An 11,138-nucleotide genomic window follows, 5' to 3' on the forward strand; every position below is an offset into this window, starting at 1 on the left:
TATTTTTAGTTTATGCTTTCAAGATTTTTTTCTTCTAGCTTTAATTCTATTTGCCCTGAGCAGGAAACTTTTCAATCCTTGACCTTCATAGAATTGTTTTAAGGTATGTCTTCAAGGATGCTTAGCCTAGGGAAGGGCACTATGTGTACATAGATGGGTGGAAATTCAGGCGAGATTATTCTGGTGGAAGGTTATGGAAATTTCCTGACCTAACATATAACCCTCTTCATACTTTCCATCTTGGTCACTCCACTCCTCAGAATATTGCTGTTTAGCCTGTTTGGTTTTACAGACAAGAAAGTCCCTGAAGTTTTTTGAGCAAGTGAGTTTCATGATCAAAATACCATTTTAGATTAATGTACCTGTCTCTATAAAAGCAGAATTTACAAATAGGAGAGATTATAGTCCCTGAAGTCCTGCTGTTGAGGTTTTAGGGGTGCTGGGACCTCAAAATATTGAGAGCAAGAGACCTGAGTCTTGCCCGAATAAATTCAACCCAAGCCTTCTTTCAGCCAAAGACAAGGTTTATTAAAGATCTACCATATTGACCAGACTTTTAAAGAATCTGAGCATTCGTGAGCTATTGGCCAGATTTTAAGAATCTGAGCACCTTAATAGAGACATGATGGACTTTATGTACAGAAAGGGTGTGGGAGGGATCTAGAAGCAGCCAAGTAATTTAGGGTGACTGTGAGGAGGGATCTAGGGAAGATCTTGATGAGAGTGACTGGGAGGTAGAATGGGGTCTAGATAGGATCAAAGGGGTTGGGGGGGGGCAACGGGAGGTGAGAGACAGTGGAGTGCCAGGCTAGGTTAGAAAGGCCAGTTGATAGGATTATAGCCTCAGGCGAAAGCTAGATTTCTTTGACCAAGTGGGAGACTTCAAAGAGAGTCCAAGGTAGGGTTTTCTAGGGCCTGTAGAGAATGAGCCAGTGTTTGCTGCGAGGGTGCATCCACTAAATTTTACTGAAAACAGTGTTGGCGATGAGAAGGTCATGAGATGCACAAGTCTTCAATAGTAAGTGACCATTGCTGTTGCTGTTTTCAACTCCACTCCTTCCTAGAATTCCCTGCCAAGTCTGGTAGTCTGAGCCTACTCTAGCAGTAAAGTCACCCAGAATTATAAGCTTGTCCTCCTTTTATTTTATGGAGAACTCACACAGGCCAGGTGTTCACATGGTGGTCAGAAGAAGATACGAGGACACTCTCAAGGTCTCTCTTAAGAACTTTGGAATTGATTGTGTGACATGGGAGACACTGGCAAAGGACCGCTCAAAAGGTGCTGTGTTCTGTGAGCAAAGCAGAATTGAAATAGCTCAAGAGAAATGCAAGATACGCAAACTTAGAGAATCCACCCCAAAGGTTCACACAGACTCTTTGTGTCTGACCTGTGGTAGAACATTCCCAGCTCATTGGTCTGAAACTTGACCCTGGCATAGTGATGTCAGGCTACTAACCAGATTCAAATCTTTAATATACCCTCCAAAATCAGTGTGCTCCACAGCTTCAGTTGCTTCCTGTGATGGTGCAAAGAAATTCTCCTGATCCTGATCTTATAAGCCGTTCTGGCTTATAGGAAGTGGACAAAGTACCTAAAGCACCCGCCTCTCCTATTCTTCCCAGCCCTCCATCTCAGATCTTTTCTAACCCTAACTCTCTTAGCCTAAGTCCCACTTAACACTGACAGGTCAGCAGCAGTCTTTACAAACGTCATCTGGCCTCCCCGAGCTCCTGGAGCTTCCTAAGGTCCAGTCTGCTCACTTACCTGCCATTGAGCCACACCATCCCTTTTTTGTGATGTGTTTTGCTGGCACAGGCTTTGGGGCAGGGTTAACTAAGGTACTGCACAGCCGTAAAAAGCAGTGGTCCTTTCTCACTAGGGTCCTTCTGACTGCTTATATACATGGATTATAGAGATATGATAGATTGGATGTGTTACATTCACAAGGGAATCACAGGAAGAGCCCTTTGGAGATCCAGTCCTTAAGCCTTCGCTTTTGCTTCTAAGTATTATTTACCCAGATTGTGTCGGTATTCTCTTGTCCTGAGACATCACCAGGGAAGGCAGTACCACCGCCTCACTCACACCTGTTGCCACCTTGAACCCCTCTGTTTTTACTTGTCCATTCTTATTCTCCTCATGCTCCTGCACAGTCCTAAAGGAAGGTATTTTTCTGGGGTTTTATATGTTTTGTGAGGACGAAGTGGGAAAGAACGCTTTTCAAGGAAGTCCACGCCTTACATCCTGGTTTCTGTTGCTCCTTTATTGACACTGTTGAAATCTTTGACCTCACCAAAATTAAAACCAAAGCTGAGGAGTGAGTTGGAAAGAAGAAACCCCTGGAAGAAACTTTTCTAAATACTTACCTTCGATTTGAAGTGTTTATACACACCTAGTAGGAATGTGCTGGGCCACCGAGGCCTCTGATATGCATATACATTTTATTGCCTCTTCAGTCTGTCTTCTTGTTCAGGAATGGGTTATGCTTTATCTGAACCAGCAGGGAAAATGAATAAGCTCCAGTGTTTATATGAAAAGAATAGATGTAGTTGTTTCCATGTGCCCTGCACAGCAGGTGCGGTTCAGTGGCAGATAAGCCAGCACACTAGACCTCAGGAAGCTTTGGGGAGGCCAGGTGGAGTTTGTAAAGGCTTCTGCTAACCTGCTTTAGGAACTTGGGCAGAAGCATTGGGGTTAGAAAAGATCTGAGATAGGAGCAGCTAAGTGGTACAGTGGATAGAGCACTTGCCTTGGAGTCAGGAGGACTTGAGTTCAAATCTGGCCTCAAACATTTGACACTTACTAGCTGTGTGACCCTGGGCAAGTCACTTAACCCCATTGCCTCATCCAAAAAATGCAAAAAAACAAAAAACTGAGATGAAGGGCTTGGAGGAAAAGGAAAGGTGGGTGCTATAAGCACTTTGTCCACTTCCTATAAGCCTGCAGTAGATGACTCGGGAGAACTCATTTGCACTGTCACAGGAAGCAACTGATGCTGTGGATCACACTGATTTTGGAGGGTATGGTTAAAGATTAGATTCTGATTAGCAGGATGCCAGAAGCAATAATCTGTCCTACTTGTAAATTCCTCTGCTCTTATAGAGATAGGCACATTAATCTAAAATGGTGTTCTGACCATGAAACTCACTGTTCAAAAAAACTTCAGGGACTCTCTTATCTGTAAAATCAAAATCCATAGTCTGGTATTCATGACCCTCTATGACCTGGCTCAGACTTATCCACCACCTCTAATAGTACCGTCCCCAAAACACCCCCGCCTCTAAACATGCCTTGTTCTTTAATGCTCCTCCCTTTTTGTTCACACTATTCCCTCACAGCTTAGGATGCTTGCCCTAGTTTTCTCTCCCTAGCCTAAATGTAGCTCAGTCTGCCTCTTTGTTCAGATTTCCTGGAGTATTCCACAGTAAAAGAGATCAGTCCCTTAGAACTCCTAAGGTGCACTGTCAGTACCATTTATATCTCTATCAATCATGTACTGCCTTGTGATAGCTCTTTTTTTGTTCTCCTTTATATATGCTCTCAACTAGATTAAAAATTCCTTATGCACAGAAGTTTATGCCTCTCTGTTCCCTAGCACTGTGTATTTGTTGCACTTAATGGTCATCGGTTGGTTGAACTGTCTGAGAGCTAGATGGTTTGTGGTTTACTCTTCCTGTCTAATCTGTATTCTCCCTTAAACTTTGAAATTGTCACAGGAGCAGCTTATAGAGAGCTCAAAGGTGCCTTTCTACAACTGTAACTTAAACTTTTGGGTTAGCATTGAATCACAGACTCCTAACTTTGGGAGGTAACGTCAGACACCATCTGGTCCGGCTCCTACTTGAACAGAAATCAGCACATACACACGCACGTGCCTGACAAAGCGGCCATCTGATCAGATAGACTTTGCTTGAAGCAGACTTTGCTTTGAGGGAATGGAGACCCACCACCTCCCAGACTAGACCATTTCTTGTTGTTCAGTTGTTTTTCAGTCATGTCTAACTCATTGCAACACCATGGACCATACTGTCTGTGGGGTTTTCTTGGTCAAGATACTGGAGTGGTTTGCCACTTCCTTCTCTAGTAGATTAAGGCAAACAAGGTTTAGTGACCTGCCCAGGGTCATACAACTAATAAATGTCTGAGGCCATTGAACTCGGATCTTCCTGATTCCAGGACCAGCAGCACTCCATCCATTGAGACCATCTGGATGCCCCATTTCTCCTCTGGGATTATTTGATTGGTTGGGAAGTTTTTCCTTATATCAAAACTAAATCTGTCTCTCAGCAGTTACCAAACTTTGGACATTGTGTAGGTTCTTTTCTAGAAAGAGAGACTGATAAGCTGTTTATCAATTGCTAGTGGAACCATATTATTTGGTCTTTTCTGGAAGAGTCACAAAGACTCAGGAAGCTGTTGGTTTTCCTGTGCCTAACTTTGTTTTGTGTCCACACCCTCACAGGCTTACTTCTGGCAGGATCTTCGAGGCCATCTATTCCAACCCCCCTCATTTTACACACGAGGAAACTGAGGCTCAGAGTTCAGTGACTGGCTCAGGGTCCCTTAGGACCCTGGGTTCAAGGTTAAGTGATTTGCCCAGGGTCACACAGCTAGTAAGTGTCAAGTGTCTGAGGCTGGATTTGAGCATAGCTCCACAAAATTTCCTTGAGATACCTAGAATTTAATACATACTACTATAAGTCAGAAAATGAATATTTTTTTTTGCTTGTTTGTCTCTGTGTATTGCATCCATTCACCCATCATCACAGGGTCCCTTAGGACCCTTACTATAGGCCTATAGTAAATGACAGAAGCCAGATTTGAACCCAGATCTTCTCTCTCCAAATAGTGTGCTGACTGCTAGAGAAGAGAGACAGAGAAAGGAGACGCTGTCCCCTTATGCCATGAAGGTCCAAAGCTGGTCCTAGCTCCTGCCTGGGAAAGTTTACAGTCTGTTAGGAGACAGAGAACACAGAGATAACAGAGAAAGCCAGGCACCAGCTGTACAGGTCGTTGTCCATGTTGATAGGGCATTGGTATGTGCCTTGATGTCCTCAGAGTTGCCTGTGACAAGCCCGAGTCCTCACACCACACTTTTCTCCCTGCCTCCTCCTTTCCCTTTACCTAGGGTTATACGTCCTTCTGGAATGACTGCATTTCTTCTGGGCTTCGAGGAGGCATCCTGATAGAATTGGCCATGCGAGGCCGGATCCATCTGGAACCCCCGACCATACGAAAGAAGAGGCTACTTGACAGAAAGGTAACCCCATAACCTCTCTTCACACCACGGCCCCCCCTCCGTTAGTAGAGGAAAACTGGGTGAAATTGGAGTGTGGTCTGTCCCTCCCACGAACCCCCTGACACCTCCAAGCAAGGAGCGAGGCCTAGGGGAGGGGAAAGAAGCAGGCACGTGGTTGCCTATCCAGTTTTTTCCTTCCTTTCTACTGGATGAACATGGAGAGTGTGCCCAGTGCTCTTATCTTGTCTCCTCACAAACCCTTCCCTCCTGCAGCCAGGCCTGTCTCCTCATCGCCTCTGGGAAACTGTGGTCTCATTGGTCACTAATGATTACCAAATCCATTGACCTTTTCTTAGCTCTGAAACCAAATTCCTCATCGTCTTCCCGGACTAGATCCCCTTTTCTATGTCTGTGGATCAGTCTCAAAAACTTGGCGTTCTCTTTGAATCCACCCTCCCGCCTGTCCCCTACATCCACCGCCAATCCTTTCGGTCCTTCCTTGAAATCGCTTTTCTTATTGTCGTGTAACTTTTGGGGGTCTGTGCTCGAAGTCTTCATTCAGTTGTAAACACCCAAGGGCAGAGAACATGCAATATATCTTTATCTCCTATAGCATCGACATAACGTTATGAATATAATAGTTTCTTAATAACTATTTGTTGAATACTTTTGAACGAATAAATACATACCCCTTGTTCCTTTCCTCTTCTTCCCTAAAAGGTGTTGCTAAAGTCAGATAGTCCGACTGGCGATGTCTTACTGGATGAAACACTCAAGCACATCAAGGCCACAGAACCGGCAGAAACGGTTCAAACATGGATAGAGCTGCTCACTGGTAAAAGAATTCAGAATGTCTCTTATCTCCGCTTTTCAGCGGCCAAGACATGGTCCTGAAGCAGAAATTCAGATATGTTGTTTATGAGAGAATAAGAACTTGGTTTAGAATGCATCCAGTTAATATAATAATAATAAAAGTTAACATTATATGTCACTTACTAGGTGCCAGGCACAGTGCCAAGTGCTTTACAAATATTGTCTCATTTAATATTCACAGCAACCTTGGAAGATAAATGGCATTATTATTCTCATTTTACAGATGAGGAAACTGAAGTAGACATAGAGGTTAAGTGATAGCCCTTTGTCCCCGGTGCCTCCTAGCAGCCTAATGCCAGAGATGCCAGCCCTGGCCACCCGATTGTGGCTGTCCTCTCCCCTCCCCCTCTTGTTTCTGGTGCCTTCTTGAGGCTTCTCAAGTCTTCAAGACGATTTGGATAGCAGGGTGATGGTTAGAGGGGAGGGGAGGGGGTATATAGCACGACAGGGGTCATACTACCCTTCTGGGGAATGATGATACCCCAAACAAGAGAGTTTATCCTCAACTTCAGGAAGATATAGCATGATGTGTTTATGGTGTTGGAAGCATGCTGCCTGCTCCCTAGGCAGCAAAGATATAAAAGTCAATAAAGACTGGGGAACCTTGTTGAGAGAGGCAAGGAAGAACAGTCTGATGGCTCCCTGAGGGCCCCTGGGGTGTCCCCTTGGTGGGACTGCGAGGTAGGGGAAAAGACAGAAGACTGGCCACCACACAGACGCGTTGGGTAGTGTGAATCTAAAAGAATAAAAACCCTTCTTGTAATTGGTAGCAGCAAGAAGGCAGCCTGAGCTACCCCAGGTTCCTTTACTGCTATGCGTGGAAAGTGTTGTGATTCTTTTAAATTCAGACAGCAAAGAGCACAAGCCTGGGACAAGTATTATTTTCTTATTGAAGAAGTCCCTAATCTGGAATAAGATTACCAAAGGATACAAGCTTATCAAGAGGGTGTGATAAATATTTGGCAAATAACCATATTAGCCTATACAAATTCATCTGTTTTATTTCTTTTGTGCTTATGGTAAATTAAGAATTTATTTCCTTTCATGTTGAATAGAGGGTTCATAAATCCAAGGAGTACAGAGCTCGAAAAGACTGGGAACCTCTGCCTGAGAGGTCCCAGACCACAGGGCCACTGCCTGGGAACTGTTGGCCACAGTCTTACGTGTGTCTCTTCATCTGTCTCCCAGCCCCCCTGGTGGCAACCCAAGTAGCAGTGAGATTTTTCCTCCTCTCCCCCTTCAGCAGAGTGCTTGTCTCTCCTCCTCTTTGGCTCAGGCCAGTGGCCATTTCACCTCTTCCCTGCCATCGTGGGAGGGACGGGGATAGGCAGTGTGCTTCTCCACACTGTCCCTACTAGAGATGAATGCACACCCCCTTTTTTATTGGTCCTTCTAACTGTTGTCCATCCTCCACTCTTGCTCACTGCACAAAGAACTCTACCATGCAGATTGTCTTAATGTTTGGAAAAGTCTCAAGAAGGTGCCAGAAACACTGTAGGTGTGTGTGGGGGGTGGGTCACAAGCTTATAGTTGGATTCCCTCTGTCACTGCAAAGCCTTTGTTCTTTCTCTCTCTCTCTCTCTCTCTTTTTTTTTTTTTTTTTTTTTTGTGAGGCAATCAGGGTTAAGTGATTTGCCCAGGGTCACACAGCTAGTAAGTGTCAAGTGTCTGAGGCTGGATTTGAGCATAGCTCCACAAAATTTCCTTGAGACACCTAGAATTTAATACATACTACTGTAAGTCAGAAAATGAATATTTTTTTTTGCTTGTTTGTCTCTGTGTATTGCATCTATTCACCCATCATCACAGGTGAAACATGGAATCCCTTCAAGCTGCAGTACCAGCTGAGGAATGTGCGAGAACGGATTGCCAAAAACCTGGTAGAGAAGGGTATCCTGACCACTGAGAAGCAAAACTTCCTGCTCTTTGACATGACCACCCACCCAGTGACCAACACAACAGAGAAACAGCGGCTGGTCAGAAAGCTTCAGGAGAGCGTTCTGGAGCGATGGGTGAATGACCCCCAGCGCATGGACCGCAGAACCCTGGCACTCCTGGTACTGGCCCACTCCTCAGATGTGCTGGAAAGTGTCTTCTCCACCCTGGCAGATGACAGATACGACGTAGCCATGAATAGAGCCAAGGACCTGGTAGAGCTTGACCCCGAGGTGGAAGGAACAAAGCACAGCGCCACGGAGATGATCTGGGCCGTGTTGGCAGCCTTCAATAAATCCTAAAGCCGGCAGGCGGGTTCCTCCTTTCCCCCTGCTGCTGCTGCTGACCACCAGAAGCCACATCACTCCATCCGTGGGATGAGGTGTTTAGGAGTTGGTTGATTTTCATCTATTTTTTCCTTCTCTTGGACCAAATTCTTGGTGAGTAAGCGAGCAACCTCAGGGCATTGCCACAGGCCTTGACATGATAAATGAAGACTTGCCACTTTTCCCAACACTTCTTAGCCCGCGGAGGAGAAGTTGGGGCTCAGCGCCCTGCTCTCCTTTTTTTTTGGCTCGCCCCCATGGCTTACGCAGATGTGACCAAGGTGGGGTCTGGATGCTTCGGCCACAGTGTCAGGCAGAAGTAGCAGAGCAAGCTCTTCATTTTTCTAAAAAATTTGTCCCATCTTAAATATATAGCTCACTCAAGTCCTTTGTCTCTTGGACTCTCTCAGTGTACTGTAGTTTATTAAAGCAGCATCCTCCTTGGGTGAAGGGCAGAAATCTAAACCAGTTTTTGAAGCACTTGAGATGTGGTATTTGTACATCCCTGTCATGCCAGCGTTCCCCCCCCACCATCTTTCCATTTCTAGCTTAAAGCATGTCTAAAGCCTGCCAGCCTGGTCATAAATATTTAGAGATGAGAGATAAATTTTCAGACTCCCTCCTATTCCACTCTTCCCCTGGTCAGAAAACCAATTTAAAAATTTATCTCTTAACTACCTCCTGTATGCATTGCAGCATTGGAAGCTGTGATAGGGAAGGAACAAAATTCCTACAGTACCACAAGATTATTTTGGTTTCCTCCTCCCTCCTGTGCCCTCCAGTCCTTTTCATATATTTATTTTGGCTTCAGCCAGTGAATCTGGAACTGAAATTGCTCTTGGAGTTCAGAGTAAGTATCTAAGCTCTAGGTCTTTACTCCATCAGGCTTCCTGACCAGAGGTGAGGAGTCCCCAAACTCCATTTTATTGTTAAGGTTATGAGCCCCCTCCAGATCACTCATCTTCAAACCTCCTCCGTGTAATTTGTAACAGAAAGGTCTCCCGTTTTCGACTCTGTAGAAGAGGCAGGAAGAACATTTATTGAGGGCGCCTCTTGGGGATTATGTATCTTAAGAAAGGAAATTTAGTATTAGAAACCAGGAATGAGTTCAGCTAATGTTAGAAATTGAGCCATCCCTGCACACCCCTCCATACCCCTCCAATAAGCACTGCCTCTTGACTATGGCTAAAACACAGTCTGTCAAAGCCCAGGCCTCCTGGTAGTTCTGGAATGGACCTCTCCAGAGGGTTGTCATGCATGTTCAAAAGTAAGTGGATGTTTCAGCATAATCTCTTTCCTTCTCCCTAACTTGGCCACAGTAAGCACAAATATTACCAAATTAACATGTCTTAGTTTTCCCTTAATGACCTTTTGATGACTAGAAGCAAATTATTGGTGATAATTATGAAACTAGGCAGAATTCCAGATTTGCTTTTCTTGAGATAGAAGCCAAATCCCTCATAACCCTCTTTGGCTTTGCTGTACTTGCAATTTGAACAATTCATATGCATGAAAACCAGGTTGTCCTGTGGAAAGCATCAGTTTAAATGGTGCTAGAGGTCGTGTTAGTGTGGTTCTTTTCGGTCTTTGGTCAGTCATTATTTTTAATACTTCTCTCTCGAAAAGACAGGGAGAGGCCAGGTATGAATCTGCATTGTGTATACTGCCAGTCAGCTTCCCTATACTTGCATATGGCCATCATCTTTGTTCAATAAAGTTTGTATTCTTGGCTGTCTTGTCTCTTGAGTACAATTTTATAGTGTCTAGAGCTCTGACTGGAGGTTGGGGTCCTCTGTGAACGACTCCAGGAATGGCTGACCTCCCTCCTCACTCCATGTTATCAGTCTGTATTGTTTCATTAGGCAGTTCAGCATTTCAGGAGGCTAAGATCTCATCGATGTGGCTATTCCCTTAATTAACTCTTCTAACAGCTTAGTTGCTGTAGCTGAAATCACTACTAACAGAGATAGGCTGGTTCTGGGAAGACAAGTATTCAAAGCTTTTCCACTTTGGCAGGATCTCTCAATCAGAGCTATATTCTTTTGGCAAAGCCTTCAAGACCCCAGGGTCACCGCCAGGCATTTTTCAGTCAGTGTTGCTTCATTATGTGTGGAAAATCTGAGGTACGCAAAATTTTAGAATTGTGATATGTTATATATAGACATGTTAAGGCAAAAATCCAAACACCAACTAACGTGGACCTTCACCAGAGGAATCTTTGTGATATCAGCATTTAACAGAAAGGTCACGGGAAGAACATAGTAATAATAGTAATATTATGGAAACTAGGAGGATTATTCTCATTCTAATGATTAATATGTCTGCTGGAATTAACCTTATGACTTTAATTTTATTTACTAGGAGGCTAAATCTCAGACTTAAACACAGCAGACATTCTAAATAACAACAAAGCTAATAATTGTAATGATTATCCTTATAACTAGCTTGTTTTTCTTCCTTTGTTCTAATGCCTATAGCAGAAAATAACAATTAGAAATTTTGTTAATTAGGGTCCTGTTTATATTTATGTGGCCATCTGTAATTTAGCCATTTGTTTGAACAAAGTTTTTTTCTCTTGGGGTCATCTGTAGCGATCCATAAGTAATATTTCACAGATATTTGAATTTTAGATATCTTAAATTCCTAGAAAAAGACCTTGATGGTTATCACCAACACAGTCTTGAATTAAAGAAATTATCCTTTAACAATGCAGTTAATTAATGTATATATAATTTGTTCTTTCCCTTTGTAGACCTTGTCACCT

The 11,138-nt window shown here is 43.9% G+C and overlaps 1 protein-coding gene across 1 annotated transcript in view; it reads left to right on the plus strand.

Annotated features, from left to right (window-relative positions):
* Positions 1-10,107, plus strand: part of LOC114043113 (Golgi phosphoprotein 3-like) — a 28,520-nt gene extending 18,413 nt beyond the window's left edge. The window contains exons 3-5 of the mRNA XM_027862062.1: positions 5,130-5,261; positions 5,961-6,075; positions 7,923-10,107. Of these exons, the coding sequence (XP_027717863.1) occupies positions 5,130-5,261; positions 5,961-6,075; positions 7,923-8,350 (675 nt within the window). The 3' untranslated portion in view covers positions 8,351-10,107. The remainder of the gene's footprint in view (positions 1-5,129; positions 5,262-5,960; positions 6,076-7,922) is intronic.
* Positions 10,108-11,138: the final 1,031 nt, after the last annotated feature.

Source organism: Vombatus ursinus, unplaced genomic scaffold (genome assembly GCF_900497805.2).
Source record: "Vombatus ursinus unplaced genomic scaffold, bare-nosed wombat genome assembly UNPS02014768.1, whole genome shotgun sequence".
Taxonomy (NCBI): Eukaryota; Metazoa; Chordata; class Mammalia; order Diprotodontia; family Vombatidae; genus Vombatus; species Vombatus ursinus.